Below are 19,400 nucleotides of genomic sequence, written 5' to 3'. Positions count from 1 at the left end.
GGGATGGTGGTGGTGGTGTTGGGGCATAGAGGCCTTTCTCCGTATAATCATGTTTTATTTGATTGGAAATCGAAAATGGCTGTTTTTGAGTACTTTGCCATCGATTGCTCGGGTTTATGCTCGTCTTTCTTTAGGGTGATTTATTCCAGCCTTAATCTCACTGTAAACATTCTCTTAACAGACCAGCATGCCCTTTGAACATCTGGCAAAGTGACTAATGTCCCTCGATCAGCAGGTGGTTTGGTAAGTGGCTGCGTGTGCGCGCGTCCCGACGGCTGTTCCTCTGGCCTCCTCGGTGCGGATTCCTTGCACAAGTATGAGTTCTGGCTTCTGTGTCTCAGTGCCAGTTATTGAGCCTTTGAGTGCTGCCGGCACTGTTTCACCGGGGTGGGGGAAATGGGACAAACTCTGCCAAATCTTCCACGCCATTCTTTTGCGATTTGGGCAGTGCAAGCAAGGCTACGTTTTTGCCCCATGTCAACGTGTCCAAAGAGAGTGGCAGTGGGCCTTCCCCCTTGGGGCCATTGGCAATCTCTTTCACCTTGCCCTCCGCTGCTGCTTTTCTGCATTGTAGAGAATGGAAGGTCTCGGCTCAGCATCATGAAGTAAATTGTCCGATACTTGGAGAGGTGCTCTCTCCATAATGTTGCTGCTCCAAAAGAGCCTCCAGGGCTGGAAGGGTCAGTGCAGTCCTCCTCGCCCATGCCTCCAATAGGGGTCTCCAGGCCTTGATTAGAAGCAGAACATTGGGTATCCACTTGGAAATCCCAAAAGACTGGCTAGTTACAGATATGTTGTAATTGCTAATCGGAGCCGGGCTTGAATTCCCGCTAACAATAGCCAGTGAATCACCCTCCAATGGGCGGGCGGCCCCTAGTTTGGGGACACTGTCCATCTCCAATTCAGTGCCAGTTAGGTTTAAGCCGATTTCAAGCTGTCCAAATTGAGAGCCCCGTTGGGTGGGCACCAAGTTCCCTCGGAAACATGCTGCAGCAGGTTGATGGGTGAAAAGAGAGAGCTTGGCGGCGATCTGTGTTCCCTCTAACTCGTATTTGCTGTGTGCAGTAAGCAGCGCAGCATCGCGCAGTCTCCCCAAGATCGATTCATGTGCACATCTTCAAGGAACATGTTGCTTGTTCTGTGGCCTGTTCATTCCCCAGCTCTGCGCGGCACATTTCCAGTTGCTGCGGGATAATGCTTTTAATGACATTGAATTTTCTTTTCTCTTCCCCCACCAACCTCTAGATTCCTTTGCTGATTTTTTTTTGCCAAGGATGGGCCGATTTTCTCCAACGTTGACCACTGCGATGGAGCCTTCAGGGAGGATATCAGAACAGGGCTCATATTCACCCACTATTTTATTTGTGCGAGAATAGAGGACGCAAGGCCTCCATTCCACTCTGAGCACGCTTACAATGATCTTGTGTCAATCACCTCAGATTTATTATATACTTTCTTCCAACCCTGCCCATTTGGACGTTTTCTTTTCTTGGAAGAAAACCTGAATTTAATTTTGCCCCCTCCCCAAAGATGTTCTGCGTGCCACCCTCAAAATAGTCGCGGACTTCATTCGAACTTGCCACACAGCCAGTTATAAATAAGCCTTCTGTTTCCCCTCCCCCTTTCAAACGCTCCCCCCCCCCCCCCCAAAACATTACCCCCCCTTCTCGGTGTGTGCTCGTCTCCCGCAGCACAGTTGATGCTCGGAAGCGAAAGGAGAGAGGAAGCAAATAATTAAAAATGGTTTTGACAAGCTCCTTTGAGGACATGTAGTAGTCTCTGTCCTGGTTATACTTTATATTCTTTTTAAACGCAAATTGGGGAAGTCCCCGCACGCTTGAATTTTTTAAAGGCCTAAGGTACCCCCCCAACCCCCGGGCCTGCAATTGAGGGCGGCGTTCCCGGTGCGGCGAGTGGTTCCGGAATCGCCCTCCAGCTTCGAGTGACGTCTACTTTTTTGCTCTCCCCCCCCCCCCCCCCCCAAAAAATCTCAATATTCTGACCCCCTGTAGGTATTAAAATAACTTCCTAGTCTTTTCTGTGTATCCGGGGTGGCTGGGCTTTCATGTTTTAAATAGGTAACTCTTGCAAATATTTTACAAAAAAGGAACAACAAGGTTTTTAATGGAGGCACTATTCGTGGAAGGGAATGGGGGAAATCCTGCCGCAAACATTCATTCAAGGAGTGTGTCCAATCAGAACTTGTCCCATTGTGTCAACTATATATATATATATATATAATATATATATATTACCAGTGTATGTATTACAGTACATATAGCGTTGACGATACCAGTGGCATTGGAAGCACCTTGACTGCTAATTTCTGAAGAATGTATATATTTATTTTGTAGGGTTTTGTTTTAAAAGCTTTATTGTGTTCGGTTGATTGTGTTTCCTTAAAAAAAGAGAAATTTCTGTGTGGGGGGGGGGTGGGGGTGCAGGGCAATCCGGATGAAGGTTTTTAATCCAGTGTGTAACATTTCAGCACCGCATCCCCATTTGCCACCCTCGCCCGGTGATCTACAGTTTAATTACTTTTTTGCCAAACCAGCACTCAATATTAAGTTTTGTGTGTTTTTTTTTAATAAACAAAAAGAAGAGCCGGCCTGGTTTTTATTTTCGTAGCCGGTTGCGAGCACCCCCCCCCCCCCCCCCCGCCCCAGAATAATTTCCTTAACCGCCCCTCCCTCCGAGACGCCAAAGATCCAGAAGACGGCTCCGTCGTGAGCCAGCCCAAATTTATATTTTTTTTTTAAACTAGTCTTTTGGGCTGCCAAATCACCACTTGTAATCCCCGTCTGCCAACAACCGTGGCTGAGGTGATTCCAGAGGGAGTCCTGCTACCTGTGCAAGTAAAGTGGTCACACCTGGTAAGGGAAAGCATGGGTTAGGGAAATGGGAGAATGGCACATTGGCTGCCATTACGGTTGAATGAGATTTTGGAGGGGATGCATTGGCGTAGGAACTGCAAATGCAGGGCCAACTGCTTGGGTTTCCACTTGGTGCTCCGCATCTGGTACCAAATTGCTAAACACACAGCTGGGCCTGCTCTCGGATCTTCTACTTTTTAGCACAATCATTTCTATTGCCTCCTCTTTTTTTTTTTGAGATAGGCTTTCACCTTCCTCAACAGCGCCTGGAAGGTGTTGCCGCTTTGATCACATGGCTGACCAAAAGTGTTCCCTGATGAGTTTTAGTTATTGCCCAGAGAGTACTAAACGTTTGGGGGGGGGGGGGGGGGGGGGGGGGGGGCGATGGGATTGGGAGGCGGGGTGGGGGGGGAGAGAAGAGGAAACGTTTTCCAAAATCATAAGCCCTTCAAACATTTGCGGTGTGGTTGCGAAAAGACCTGATTGCTTCGAGCAGGATCCAAAGTATCAAAAAATTAAGTTTAGAGGGAAAGAATATCTTCTACTCCAGAATGCAGATTCGTTTTTGTCAGCTATGGCACGCTGAAATGTTTACATTTTTAAAAAAAAATAATAATTAACTAGACCCAGGCTGTTGCTGAGGGGAGTTTTCCAGTCCAGGAGTAAATGTGTGAATAACTACTGTGTATGTGTCTCTGTGCGCGTGTCCCTTTTATTCCCCCTTCTTGGGAGGAGTGGGGGGCTGTTAGTCAGGTAGTTGGATGTTGTAGAGTGCGCGGCCGTTCCCTAGTTTGCAAACTTAAGCGCGTGCTCGACCGATTTTGGAAAAAGCCATTTGTTTGCCCCAGAGTAGCAACTTCATTAGGTAACCTTGCGCTTTGCGTGCCCGTCGCAATGGCGTTATCCCTTCACTCGAAATGTAGCAGCGTATTCTTGCACGTAGAATACGGGTCCATTGAAAGACCGACTCAGGGTGGCGCAGTGGTTAGCACTGCTGCCTCACAGCGCCGAGGACCTGGGTTTGAATCCTGGCCCCAGGTCACCGTCCGTGTGGAGTTTGCACATTCTCCCCGTGTCTGTGTAGGTCTCACCCCCCCACAAACCCAAAGATATGCAGGCTAGGTGGATTGGTCATGCTAAATTGCCCCTTAATTCGGTGGGGAAGGAGGGAGGGGGGGGGGGGGGGGAAGCAAGGCTGATCCCAACTTCACTGCTTCAAAGCAGAAAATGGTTCACCGCCCCCGTTCCAGGTGCCCCTCTTCAAGAATCTTACCCACTGGTTTGGACCTGGTGACCCTCTTCTCTCCCCCCTCCTCCCCCCCACACACACACACAGCCAATACAATAATCGCAAAGATCTTCCCTTTTCTGTACTGTAAACCTGAATGTCGGCCTTAGTTTTTCTTTTGGAGCTTTATTAACCATGCAACGATGCTAACATCCCTCTTTCCCCCCCCTGCCCCCATGACTTTTTCGGTTTTATATTTAATACACGCGATCCCTAAGTTATTTTCCCATGGATTTTTTTAACATTGGTATTTCATGAATAACTTTTTTGAGATTTTTTTGTATCTTGTGTAAATAGCGAGTTTTTTTTGATTGTAAAGTGAAAACTGTTGCTTCTTTAGTACCGATGTCGAACAGTGTAACATAGTTTTAATTTGTGCAACATTTAAAAAAAAAAGAGGGGTGGGCACGAGGGGAGGGCAGCATCAAGCAGTCGCCCCACAGAGTTGCTGAAGGATGGGCTACGAACTAGATTGTCTGTCTCTGGTACATTATTGCTCTGAGCGTCGTTCTTTGTGAAGGAGCAGTGTATTAATCCAACCAAGACTCCAGGGATGACTGTGCTGTGGGTAGTGCAGTGTCTTTTTTATGCTGTTAATTTGAAACTCTGCTGTCCCTTTCACCCCCCCCCCCTTTCCCGGCCTGAGCACTACATCCAAACCAACCTGGACAAAAAGAGGTCCGAAATTAAACGGAGCCTACGTCAGCTCAGGGCTTTCTTTGCTGCCGGCCAACCATGTGATCCTAAAGACTGGGGAGGGGGGTGGGGGTGAAGGGGGGAGAGAAGTCCTATGTTTTTGTGGTTGATGGAATCGTCAAAACTGATTCGAGTGGCATTGTAAAGCGGACTTTCCTTTCCAAGGCAGCAGCCGCTGCTGCTGTTTTACTGTTTATACTGCTGAGGTTTGGCACCAGGCTGGTGCTGTGGGTTGGGTGCCAGCCTCCATCCCAGCAAGCGTTAATGGCACATCATGCCCCCCTGTTCTATATTGTATTTATTGCACACTATCTTATGAATGTATGTGTGTGTGTGTGTGTGTGTGTGTGTGTTTTTTGGCTATTGACGAGATTCAGGGGAAGGGACTATTTTAGCAATTAGCGGCCTTAGACTTTCAGCTCAGTTCAATTGCTTTCACTCCCGAGTTTTAGCCTGTATGAAGCATGTGGTGATTGCTCCTCCTCCAGTGTCCTGTACGACCTGGTATGAGGTGCGACAGAGTAGCACTTCACCCCGGCCCCACAAACCTAGAAACTCAGTGATTTTTAAATGGAGGAATGCTTGATATGTTTACATGATATGGACTGCTCTTTTGAGACGAGGCAAGTTAAATTTGATGGGGGGGGGGGAGGGGAATTAAATGTTTGCAATAAAATAGCAAATGGGAATGTCCTGTGACTTGACCGTTAGTGTTGCCAGCGATAATGTCTAGGCTTTTCTGTTCTGTGTTAAATGGGGATTGTGGTTTGTTCCTCCCCGAGGGAAGTCCATCTAAATGTGAACTTAGCTGAAATGTTCAATGCTTTGAACTGCCCTCCCCGCCACCCTTTTTAAAAAAAAAAAGAAATGTGCTCTCTTGACTATTCCGCCTCAATGTCTAATGTACAGTTCTCTATTCCTGACACTATTTAACGTTATTTACAATGCAATTTAATATGGTTGTTATTTGTGTACATTTTAAAACTTATAAATAAAAGGGAGAGGAAAAACATCACAGCGACGTCTTATGTTTCTGGTTGGTGATTTGGTTGAATGGCGTGATCTTGGAATGTCTCCACTGCAGACTCAAAGGCGTCTAGATTCACCTAGCCTCAGCAGTAGGAACTGCTGGGGTCTGCCACCTGTTTCTACATGGTGGGAAGAACCAACAGACATTGAGGTTTCCTGGTTGCCTTGCAGTGACCGGGGATGATGGATGGACGCCTTCAGAGTTCCTGGAGAAAACAGCAGTCGGTGTACCTTTTATAAGGGGAGCTCCTTCAACTGCTAGCCATCGCTATCCACCGGGGAACTGGATGTGATTTGTAATCCTGTGGCTGCAGGCATAAGAGAGCAGCAATCCTGCAGGTCTGGCCTGTCTACACAGCCCTCCAGTTACTGTTGTCTGTACTTCTATATAATCTTTATTGTCAAAAGTATGCTTACACTAACGCTGCAATTAAGTTACTATGAAAATCTAGTCGCCACACTCCAGCGCTTGTTCGGGTACACGGAGGGAGAATTCCGAATGTCCAATTCGCCAAACCGCACGTCTTTCGGGACTTGTGGGAGGAAACTGGAGCACCCGAGGAAACCCACGCAGACACGGGGAGAACGTGCAGACTCCACACACTGACCCAAGCTGGGAATCTAACCTGGGACCATGGCGCTGTGAAGCAACCGTGCTAACCACTATGCTACCGTGCCGCCCCATATACACTCATTCCCATTGGCAGGGGGGCAGTAGCCATTGGGGCGTGACCAATTGGGAATCAGCTTGGAGGGCAGGTGGCAATTTTTGGTGAACTGAAAATTAGTGCGACGCGGATGGGAATTTCAGCAATTCGCTTCCGAAAAAAACTAGCCGCGTCTCAGAAGTTGGATCAAAGTAGTTGTATGCGCAACCGTAGCATCGGTAGGATTGCCCATGGGTCAGCGTGGCTGTGTTCACCTATTTACAAATCTTCCTGATGTAAGGGTTGTGGAACTAATTGGATTTTTTCATAGCCAGCGCGGGTGTGACGGGCTAACTAGCTGTTATATTCTAGATCAGAATGTTTTACTGGCAATTTCATAGAATCTACAGTGCAGAACGAGGCAATTTGAGAGGAGTCTATCTCCCTTTAGCAGTATAATCTGAATCAAAAGCTAAGTATAATAGTGAACAGGCTGGCAGAATGAGAATTGCACAAAGGCACACGCGGCTATTATTTTAAGCAACATCGTATTGTATAAATTTGTGTTTTAAGTTTAAATGGGAATTGCCTTTCTAAACCTGTCACTTGCGACGTTGCTTGCATTCTCAATATTTATTTTTTGTTTATAAATGTTTTTTATTGGGTTTTTGAACGAAGTATATTTACCGTTATGTGCACAGGACAAGAGATGTATACACATATATAGAAGCGAAAGGCACACCCAAACATACCAAAGAAAAGAAAATAGTAAATAAATAAAAAAAATACAATAAAAAATAAAATAGTATAACTGGTAGGGTATTGTGCACCAGCTCAACCGCAGCAACTCCGTACACCTGGCAAAATTATTTACAACACATAAGTGGGCGACTGTTGGTTGGGGGGGGGGGGGGGGGGGGGGTGTGGAGATTGGGGAGGTAAATATACATTCGGGTGCCGGAGCAACAATTACAGTGGGCAATACTCGAATGGTGTTGGTTGTGTCGCTTGTTTCTCCTGGACAGATCTCGCTGCCGTCTCGCGCTCACCTCCGCTTCTGCCGTTCCTCCCGTCTTTCGTCTTTATTCTCCTCGCTCCCTGCTCCTGGAGGGTCAGACGACGGCTTCCTCAGAACGTGGGAGCCATTAACGCAATTGGTCCGGGACCTGTTTGTGGCCAACGAACAAGCGGAAGAATAGCCAGGTAGCCGAGGATCAGGGGAAAGTGGCCAAAGCATGAGAGGGAGAGATAGACCGCCGGGGGGGGGGGGGGGGGGGGCGGTGCACGCTAAACCTAAGGGGAAAGAAAGGCGAATCACAGGAGGGGGGGGGGGGGGTGGAAGGGGGAGAAGAGACGGAACAAGAGGAGAACCAGGGATGTGGGGAGGAGGCAGGGAAATGAGAGCCGGAAGGAACGGGATACAATAACAAACATGGCATCTGCATTCTCAATAATGATAGTCATTTTATAATAGTGGGCAAACTCTACAGGTATAAGTTTACTAATGCAGATATAATTTATAATTCTGGTGAACCCTAAGACCCAGTAATGTGGGAAATGATATTTAAAACTAATTTTGAAATGGTTGTACCATTCAAGGTGAATTGGGGCAGTTGGCAAATGTACAAGTGCCCCGTAATGTCCAGATATTGAAGCTTTCATACAAATGGTGCAGGCTATGACAGCAACGGTTAAGCCATTCAATTAGAAATCCTGGAGATAAAAGTCTGTTTCCCACGATTAGGAATCTCCGGCGCAAAGATAGAAGTTTTTAATGCAAGTGGGCAAATCATGAAGTTGTTTTAATAGCAGAATATACTGGAGAATCTTGTAAATCAGAATAGATGCAAGGCTGTTTTACCACAAATGCAACAATGCATATAATGTGTGGACAATTCCCTGTGATTTGTTCAAAATAATTTGGTTTCCTTCAATTGTTGCTACTTGTTTGTGTCTTCAGTGACCATCCAGGATTATTATAATTTGGGTGCATAGCTTCAAACTCAGGGTTGACTAAGGGGGTCATGCCACCTGTTCTGAGTTTACCTGACAGCATGGTGGGTGATCTGATTGTTGGAAATTAAAGTTTTAGTGAGAAGTGGTGAAAGATATTGGAAACAATGACAGCAATCTCTTTCGACCGAGTCTCCCAGAGACCCAGAAAGGTGTTGGTACCGGTGTGTGAACAATTGTACTGTAAGGGAGTTGGGAATCAAAGATGTCTGATTATCTTTTCTTCCTAGATGTAAGGTTAATCTGTTTCATGTTGCCATGGCGAAGATGGGCATCATTTTTTGAGATCAAGTTGCAGGCTTCCCTACGAATCCATGACGATCACGGGCAGCAGAGATTCAGTGTGGTTACCAGAGGGAAGATGGCTGTTTTGCGAGCTGCCACCTCCAGATACTCGATTGGGGAGCGAGGATTGGGAATCGGCTGGGGTGGGGACCACGTGATTGGGGGGGGGGGGTGGAAATAGCAGTATTTAGGTAGGCACTGGTGCTGTTTTTATCCCGTTTCCGCAGCACATGCTTGCTTGATCTGGGAGTTAATACTCCGTAGTATTCCCCGAATAGATGGTTGGATACGTATTGGAGAGAAAATGCTGAGGATTCCTAAGAAACTCTGAAGTCCTTCAATAATCTGGATCATGCCCTGACCTCGTATAATCTGTAGAAGGTGATGACTTGGTCTGACAAACCTGCAACTTGTTAAAATTTGGACTTCTCCTGTTTTTTGTTTGATTTTATATTGTCATATATACTGTCCATTAGGAAGTGGTAACATTCGAGTACTGTACTGAATTTCTTATCCTTAAGAATCTCAGGGACTTTTATTCATGGTAGCCTTGCCACGTGCTAACTATCCGTTATCGTATCTTTATGATGGTAATACTGGTTATAGAATCATGGAATTTACAGTGCAGAAGGAGGCCATTCAGCCCATCAAGTCTGCACCGGGTCTTTGAAAGAGCACCCTATCCAAGCCCACACCTCCACCCTATCCCCATAACACTGTAACCCCACCCAACACTAAGGTCAATTTTGGACACTCTGCAATTTAGCATGGCCAATCCACCTAACCTGCACATCTTTGGACTGTGGGAGGAAACCGGAGCACCCGGAGGAACCCACGCACACACGGGGAGAACGTGCAGACTCCACACAGACAGTGACCCAAGCTGGGAATCGAACCTGGGACCCTGGAGCTGTGAAGCAATTGTGCTAACCACCATCCTACCATGCTGCCCTTGTTTGGTATCGTCTCTTTAATCATGATTAAAGGGAGGACACCAGGTGGCGCCAGGGACCCGGGTTCTATTCCGACCCTTGATGGTTGTGTGGAGTTTGCACGTTCTCCCGTTTCTGCTTGGGGACGTTTGGCTCCCATTCTCTTGTTGGCTTTTTTCTTCTCTCTGTCCTGGAGTTTGTCTCCTGATGGTAACGATAGCCTTACGGGCCCACACTTGCGTTGAGGAATGTCACCTTAGCGCTCTTGTGATTTTGAAATTTTAGTTTTGTTGTGTTGTGATTTGTAAGATGTTGACTGAATCCTGCAATGGTACAGACCATTTCTTATCCAAGAATCCGTTCGACTTTAACCTGGTGTTGTAAGACTTCTTACTATGAAATTCTTGACAATCGTGATCTGATCCGTTCCAAGTCTGGCGCATTCCAGAAAGTGTAGGACGTCCGATTAATAGGCTCTGCTCTATCTGACATGCCCATGCATGGTTTTCCATGAACCATGTTGCAAGTCGTGATACAGAAAGGTGTACATATTGTTTACATGGCCTTATCCTCTTTCCGCTTCCATTTTCCAATTGATCCAGTCTATATGGGTGGCATGGTAGCACTGTTGCATTGCAGCACCATTCTGGCTTGGGTCACTGTCTGTGCGGAGTCTGCACCTTCTCCCCGTGTCTGCGTGGGTTTCCTCCGGGTGCTCCGGTTTCCTCCCACATGTCCCGAAAGACTTGCTGTTGGGTGAATTGGACATTCTGAATTCTTCCTGTGTGTACTCGAACAGGCGCCGGAGTGTGGCGGCTAGGAGCTTTTCACAGTAACTTCAATAAAGGTAGTTCTTGAGGACTATTGCGTTATCTGCAAAAATGATAAAACTAATAAATATGTTTAAAAAACAAGCATACCTCCAGTGGAAAGGACGCATCCTGCAACCTACGGATTCTGGGAGATTTGTCCATGGAGAAGAATCATCATCGGAACAGGCTTTGCTTTGTGGGATTGAGGAAAGTGTCTGGTGAAGGCAACTCGTAAGTCCATACTATGCAACGCAGGTGTATGGGAATCCAGTGGAAACTGGCAGTAACTGGGTGCCACTTGCTAACCGGAATGTAAAGGTGTGATGAGGGTATACAGGTGGAACATTTCTCTAGTTAGAGCTGCCTTGGAAGTGTTCAGTCAAACGTTTGCTTTGCCATTCGTTGCAGAGTTAAAATGTTTTCAAGATGTGAAACCTTGGCGGGTGATCTCTTCCCAATAACTGCATATCTGAATCTTTTTGGTGTCTATGGAGATCATAACCTAGGACATCGAGCTCTTAAATTCCCTCCCTCAACCCCTTCTGCCTTGCTTGAAGATGCTCTTCTTTAATCCAGCTCTTGGCCATTTGCCCTAATGTAATGTGGCTGGGTGCCAAGTTTTGTTACTCTCTTGTGACCCACCTTGGGCTGTTCTGCAATGCCACGGACGCCATGTACATTGTCGGCTGCCGCCACTGGTTGAGAACTCTGAGGTGGCACTGTGATGAAATGAATGGCTTCCTTCCGGGCTAGCGAGCTCCACGATTCTCATTCTACTTAATGACTCAAAGTGGGATGGAGTGGGGGGGCTGACTGTCCCACTGCAATTAGCATCAAGGTGCCCATTTGGATGTTATGGAGCTGCAGTTGGCCCAGTGACTCCTGTACGCTGTAACAAGCGTGAGCCAGCTTGTATGGTGGGCATGCCTACTCTGGACCGATGCCAAGTGTGACTTTCGCTTGACGTCACGTCAACGAATAGCTGCTCCGAGTGAAAACCTCTAGTCCTTAGCAGAGGCCTAGAAAATATCAAACTCCGACCTCTCTCTGTACCTTGAAGATTTGTTAATATTCAGCCATGTATCTTTCTTCCTACAACAACGAATATCGTTCCTACGAAGGGACGAGGGCAGATGAGGGAATTTATCCGGCTGAAAAAGCCTCGAGCCTTTGAAGAATAAAGGGATTAAGGGTTATGGTGTTCAGGTCGGGAAGTGGAGCTGAGTCCACAAAAGATCAGCTATGATCTCATTGAATGGTGGAGCAGGCTCAAGGGGACAGATGGCCTACTCCTGCTCCTAGTTCTTATGTTCTTATGAATGTTTGATTCTATATTTCGCCTGGTGTTCCAGGAGACTATTTTGCTCCTGGAGGTAGGTTAAGGCTGTAGGAACAGGAGAGCATTATTCAGCCACGCTCCAGTCTTCAATTATGCTTAATGTATCTCCTCTGCGTTTACTTACCTGTACTTGGCATCATCATTGCCTTGTGGCCTTAAACCGCCTTCTACCTTTTGCGGGAAGGTTTTTCCTGGATCCTTCAAAACCTCCAGCCTTTTGGATAGGAGTATGCTTCGAAAGAATGCTTCGGGTTATTGGAGAAGAACGGTTTGGTGAGTGATCCCTTTGCATTGGTGTGCTAATTTTTTTTTTTTAATAGATTTTTTATTGTGAATAGACATTTTACTGGGATAGAACATAGAACATTACAGCGCAGTACGGGCCCTTCGGCCCTCGATGTTGCGCCGACCTGTGAAACCATCTGAAGCCTATCTGACCTACACTATTCCATTTTCATCCATATGTCTATCCAGTGACCACTTAAATGCCCTTAAAGTTGGTGGGTCTACTACTGTTGCAGGCAGGGCGTTCCACACCCCTACTACTCTCTGAGTAAAGAAACTGCCTCTGACATCTGTCCGATATCTACCACCCCTCAATTTAAAGCTATGTCCCCTCGTGTTGGTCATCACCGTCCGAGGAAAGAGACTCTCACTGTCCACCCTATCTAACTCTCTGACTATCTTATATGTCTCTATTAAGTCACCTCTCAGCCTTCTCCTCTCTAACGAAAACAACCTCAAGTCCCTGAGCTTTTCCTCGTAAGACCTTCCCTCCATACCAGGCAACATCCTAGTAAATCTCCTCTGAACCCTTTCCAAAGCTTCCACATCCTTCCTATAATGTGGTGACCAGAACTGCACGCAGTACTCCAGGTGCGGCCGCACCAGAGTTATGTACAGCTGTAGCATGACCTTGTGGCTCCGAAACTCAATCCCCCTACTGATAAACGCTAGCACACCATATGCCTTCTTAACATCCCTATTAACCTGGGTGGCAACTTTCAGGGATTTATGTACCTGGATGCCGAGATCTCTCTGTTCATCTACACGACCAAGAATCTTGCCATTAGCCCAGTACTCTGCATTCCTGTTACTCCTTCCATAGTGAACCACCTCACACCTTTCCGCATTAAACTCCATCTGCCACCTCTCAGCCCAGCTCTGCAGCTTATTTATGTCCCTCTGTATCCTATAACATCCTTCAGCACTATGCACAACTCCACCGACCTTCGTGTCATCTGCAAATTTAGTAACCCATCCTTCTACACCTCTTCCAGGTTATTTATAAAAATGACAAACAGCAGTGGCCCCAAAACAGATCCTTGCGGTACACCACTAGTAACTGAACTCCAGGATGAACATTTGCCATCAACCACCACCCTCTGTCTTCTTTCAGCTAGCCAATTACTGATCCAAACCGCTAAATCACCTTCAATCCCATACTTCCTTATTTTCTGCAATAGCCTACCGTGGGGAACCTTATCAAACGCCTTACTGAAATCCATATACACCACATCAACCGCTTTACCCTCATCCACCTGTTTGGTCACCTTAAAAAAACTCAAGGTTTGTGAGTCATGACCTACCCTTCACAAAACCGTGTTGACTATCGCTAATCAACTTGTTCTTTTCAAGATGATTATAAACCCTATCTCTTATAACCTTTTCCAACATTTTACCCACAACCGAAGTAAGGCTCACAGGTCTATAATTACCAGGGTTGTCTCTACTCCCCTTCTTGAACAAGGGGACAACATTTGCTATCCTCCAGTCTGCCGGCACTATTCCTGTCGACAAAGACGACATAAAGATCAAGGACAAAGGCTCTGCAATCCTAGGATAAATCCCATCTGGCCCAGGGGACTTATTTCTACATTTTCCAAAATTGCTAACACCTCCTCCTTGTGAACCTCAATTCCATCTAGCCTGGTCGACTGAACCTGAGTATTCTCCTCGAAAACATTGTCTTTCTCCAGTGTAAACACTGATGAAAAATATCCATTTAACGCTTCCCCTATCTCCTCTGATTCCACACACAACTTCCCACTACTATCCTTGATTGGGATGTTGGCACAAGCGAAAAGCTCCGGTTAGTGTAAAAGCAAAATACTGCAGATGCTGGAGATATGAAATAAAAATGAAATGCTGGGAAAACTCGAGTGAATGTTTCGAATCAGGTTCGTGCTGATATTGGCGTAATGCTCTGCGGTTTCGAACGGTCTATCTGGTAGTTCAGCTGAGCGCCTATAGGGAGGTCCCGACCTGAGGCACTGTCTTAAAGACTCAGGCCTGCATTTGCAGCATATTCGTGCCATGGGCATAATGTCGTTAACTTGCCAATGAAAGCGATTTGTGAAAAAACATTGATGGCTGGCACAGTGGTCAGCACTGCTGCCTCGTAGCGCCAGGGACCCGGGTTCAATTTCAACCTCTGGTGACTGTCTGTGCGGAGTCTGCACATTCTCCCGGTGTCTGCATGGGTTTCCTCCGGGTGCTCCAGTTCCCTGCCACAGTCCAAAGATGTGCAGGTTTAGGTGGATTGGCCGTGCTAAAGTTTTCCTAGTCTCCCGCCAGTTAGGCGGGGTTAAGGGGATTCACGATTCGGGCGGGACAGGGACTGGGTTGAGGTAGGTCGACGTGCACTCGATGGGCCAAATGGCCTTTTTCTGCACTGTAGGGATTCCATGAAAGCAGGAGGTAATGGAGTTGAGAGTTGCACAGCAAGTTATGTGCCATAATTTTCCGTTGGTCTTGCCAAAACCGGTTAAGATTCCCATTCTCAACTGGTGATCACTAATTAAGAGTGAATAATAATGGTCACGGTGACCGGGTAATGACCTGATTTACGACTCAGACAGGGAGACCAACAGAGGGACCATGGAAGCTGTGGAACCCCACCCCAGCTGTCTGGAAGTTGTTTAAAGTGTATTTCCTAAGAATATAAGAACTAGGAGCATGAGTAGGCCATCTGGCCCCTCGAGCCTGCTCCGCCATTCAATGAGATCATGGCTGATCTTTTGTGGACTCAGCTCCACTTTCCGGCCCGAACACCATAACCCTTAATCCCTTTATTCTTCAAAAAACGATCTATCTTAATCTTAGAAACATTTAATGAAGGAGCCTCTACTGCTTCACAGGGCAAGGAATTCCATAGATTCACAACCCTTTGAGTAAAGAGGTTCCTCCTAAACTCAGTCCTAAATCTACTTCCCCTTATTTTGAGGCTATGCCCCCTAGTTCTGCTTTCACCCGCCAGTGGAAACAACCTGCCCGCATCTATCCTATCTATTCCCTTCATAATTTTATATGTTTCTGTAAGATCCCCCCTCATCCTTCTAAATTCCAACGAGTACAGTCCCAGTCTACTCAACCTCTCCTCGTAATCCAACCCCTTCAGCTCTGGGATTAACCTAGTGAATCTCCTCTGCACACCCTCCAGCGCCAGTACGTCCTTTCTCAGGGAAGGAGACCAAAACTGAACACAATACTCCAGGTGTGGCCTCACTAACAACTTATACAATTGCAGCATAACCTCCCTCGTCTTAAACACCATCCCTCTAGCAATGAAGGACAAAATTCCATTTTCCTCCTTAATCACCTGTTGCATCTGTAAACTAACTTTTTGCGACTTGTGCATGAGCACACCCAAGTATCTCTGCACAGCAGCATGTTTTAATATTTTGCCACTTAAATAATAATCCGTTTTACTGTTCCTACCAAAATGGATAACCTCACATTTGTCAACATTGTATTCCATCTGCCAGACCCTAGCCCATTCACTTAAACTATCCAAATCCCTCTGCAGACTTCCAGTATCCTCTGCACTTTTTGCTTTACCACTCATCTTAGTGTCGTCTGCAAACTTAGACACATTGCCCTTGGTCCCCAACTTCAAATCATCTATGTAAATTGCGAACAATTGTGGGCCCAACACTGATCCCTGAGGGACACCACTAGCTACTGATTGCCAACCAGAGAAACACCCATTAATCCCTACTCTTTGCTTTCTATTAATTAACCAATCGTCTATCCATGCTACTACTTTACCCTTAATGCCATGCATCTTTATCTTATGCAGTAACATTTTGTGTGGCAAGGCACCTTGTCAAAGGCTTTCTGGAAATCCAGATATACCACATCCATTGGCTCCCCGTTATCTACCGCACTGGTAATGTCCTCAAAAAAATTCCACTCAATTAGTTGGGCACAACCTGCCCTTTATGAACCCATGCTGCGTCTGCCCAATGGGACAATTTCCATCCAGATGCCTCGCTATTTCTCCCTTAATGATAGATTCCAGCATCTTCCCTACTACCGAAGTTAAGCTCACTGGCCTATAATTACTCGCTCTCTGCCTACCTCCTTTTTTAAACAGCGATATCACGTTTGCTAATTTCCAATCCGCCGGGACCACCCCAGAGTCTAGTGAATTTTGGTAAATTATCACTAGTGCATTTGCAATTTCCCTAGCCATCTCTTTTAGCACTCTGGGATGCATTCCATCAGGGCCAGGAGACTTGTCTACCTTTAGCCCCATTAGCTTGCCCATCACTGTTAATTCTCATCACTACCTCCTTAGTGATAACAATCCTCTCAAGGTCCCCACCTGTCATAGCCTCATTTCTATCAGTCACTGGTAGTTATTTGTGTCTTCCACCGTGAAGACCGACCCAAAAAACCTGTTCCATTCCTCAACCACTTCCTCATCTCCCATTATTAAATCTCCCTTCTTATCCTCTAAAGGACCAATATTTACCTTAGCCACTCTTTTTTGTTTTCTATATTTGTGGAATCTTTTACTATCTGGTTTTATATTGAGTAAGTTTACTCTCATAATCTATCTTACTCTTTATAGCTTTTTTTAGTAGCGTTCTGTTGCCCCCTAAAGATTTCCCAGTCCTCTAGTTTCCCACTAATCTTTGCCACTTTGTATGCTTTTTCCTTCAATTTGATACTCCCCTTATTTCCTCAGATATCCACGGTCAATTTTCTCTCTTTCTACCGTCCTTCCTTTTTGTTGGTATAAACCTTTGCTGAGCACTGTGAAAAATCGCTTAGAAGGTTCTCCACTGTTCCTCAACTGTTTCACCATAAAGTCTTTGCTCCCAGTCTACCTTAGCTAGCTCTTCTCTCATCCCATTGTAATCTCCTTTTGTTTAAGCAAAAAACACTAGTGTTTGATTTTACCTTCTCACCCACCATCTGTATTTTACATTCCACCATATTGTGATCGCTCCTTCCGTGGGAATCTCTAAATATGAGATTATGAATCAATCCTGTCTCATTACACAGGACCAAATCTAGGATCACTTGTTCCCTCGTAGGTTCCATTACATACTGTTCTAGGAAACTATCGCAGATACATTCTATGAACTCTTCCTCAAGGCTGCCTTGACCGACCTGGTTAAACCAATCGACATGTAGATTAAAATCCCCCATGATAACTGCTGTACCATTTCTACATGCTTCAGTTATTTCTTTGTTTATTGCCTACACCACCATAATGTTACTATTTGGTGGCCTATAGACTACTCCTATCAGTGACTTTTTCGCCTTACTATTCCCGATTTCCACCGAAATTGATTCAACCCTAGCATTGATGTCATCCCTTACTATTGCCCAGATGTCATCCTTAAATAACAGAGCAACACCACCTCCCTTACCATCCACTCTGTCCTTCCAAATAGTTTGATACCCTCAGATATTTAACTCCCAGTCGTGACCATCCTTTAACCATGTTTCAGTAATGGCCACTAAATCATACTCATTCACGATTCCTACCTCCCCCAGAACCGGTTCCAATGCCCCAGAAATTTGAAACCCTCCCTATTGCACCATCTCTCGAGCCACGCATTCATCCTATCTATCCTGACATTCCTACTCTGACTAGCTCATGGCACTGGTAGCAATCCTGAGATTACTACATTTGAGATCCTACTTTTTAGTTTATCTCCGAACTCCCTGAATTCGGCTTGTAGGACCTCATCCCATTTTTTTACCTATATCGTTGGTGCCTATGTGCACCATGGCAGCTGGCTGTTCACCGCCCCCCCCCCCCCCCCCCCTTGCCGAGAATGTCCTGCTGCTGCTCCGAGACATCCTTGACCCTTGCACCAGGGAGGCAACATACCATCCTGGAGTCTCGATTGCGTCCACAGAATCGCCTGTCTCTTCCCCTTACAATTGTGTCCCCTATCACTATAGCCCTGCCATTCTTCTTCCTGCCCTGCTGCGCAGCAGAGCCAGCCACGGTGCCATGAACCTGGCTGCTGCTGCCTTCCCCTGGTGAGCCATCTCCCCCAACAGTATCCAAAACGGTATATCTGTTTTGCAGGGAGATGACCGCAGGGGACACCTGCACTGCCTTCCTACTCTTGCTGTGTCTTTTGGTCACCCATTTTCTACCTGCCTCAGTAACTTTCACCTGCGGTGTGACTAACTCGCTAAACGTGCTATCTACGACCTCCTCAGCATCATGGATTTCTGTCTACTAAATCTCTCTTTTTGGCAGTGTTTTTTTTTTATTGCCAGGGTGCCCTTGGCATCTGAAGGTAGCCACGGTCACACACTCTCGACAAGCAAGAAAGATTGAAAGCATTGTACATAAGTATGATGTAAGAAATAGGAGCAACGCACCCCTTGAACTTTCTCCCAAGGCCTGTCGGGGCATTTCATTGTACCTGATATTCTGGGCTGGCCTGTAGGGGGAGTCGGTAGGCACCACGGCTGGAGTCTCTAGCAACCTCTCGCGTATCTCTTGCTCTGAGTCCGTAAGGGGGGCAAAATGGATGTCATTTGACTCGGTTGACAGATCTCTGCATGCACAGACTGCACTTTACCACGGAGACCATTACCCGCCCACATGCGATGCTGCAGGATCAAATGTTTATGCCTGGCTCCCAAGGCCAGGGTCAGCGGGACCGAAAAGTGAGCCCGCCATTCCCCCCTCCCCCATCCCCATACCCTGATTTATCTGGCGCCGGTTCCTTCCGGTTGACTTGATGGCCCGAATGGCCCAGTCAGGAGCAGTAGCGCCAGACAGCTCCATGGGCAACCCGCTTCTGTTTGGCACTGGCCATTGTTGGAGAAACTCTGTACCAGTCCCTCTAATATCCCACAGCACGTATTTTGTTCTTTAAGGTTTAAAGGGTGCCATTTGACCTGTTCTGCCTGACCAGCCGGGCTAGTTTGATTGTTGGAGGTTGAGAAGATTGTTTTGCAGGGGCAATGCTTCCATTTGGAGGCAAAGGCAGCAGAACCCTGTCTGCTGATAGTGGAGCCTCCTATATCCCAGGTGCTACGATACCGTGGGCCAGGGCGCGGTCAATTACCCCGCCCCCCCCCCCCCCCTCACCCTCACCGACCCGGACTCGCAACATCATTGAATTAACCAATAATTCTTAGAAAAATATCCAAGTCTTTGGTCCTTGGCTGCCCAGCAATTACAGTCACCAGGTTTGTAAGTTTAAACACAATTACGGTT

General features: G+C 46.6%; 1 protein-coding gene across 2 annotated transcripts in view; it reads left to right on the top strand.

Annotated features, from left to right (window-relative positions):
- The window catches only part of LOC119956272 (casein kinase I), an 80,027-nt gene extending 78,053 nt beyond the window's left edge, over nucleotides 1-1,974 (top strand). For both annotated transcript variants that reach the window (XM_038783341.1, XM_038783340.1), the window contains exons 10-11: nucleotides 182-243; nucleotides 1,246-1,974. In XM_038783341.1, coding sequence (XP_038639269.1) covers nucleotides 182-214 — 33 coding nt within the window. In that variant the 3' untranslated portion in view covers nucleotides 215-243; nucleotides 1,246-1,974. The remainder of the gene's footprint in view (nucleotides 1-181; nucleotides 244-1,245) is intronic.
- The last annotated feature ends 17,426 nt before the right edge of the window (nucleotides 1,975-19,400 follow it).

This window comes from Scyliorhinus canicula, chromosome 23 (genome assembly GCF_902713615.1).
Source record: "Scyliorhinus canicula chromosome 23, sScyCan1.1, whole genome shotgun sequence".
Classification (NCBI taxonomy): Eukaryota; Metazoa; Chordata; class Chondrichthyes; order Carcharhiniformes; family Scyliorhinidae; genus Scyliorhinus; species Scyliorhinus canicula.
This window is presented reverse-complemented; position numbering and strand designations above follow the sequence as displayed.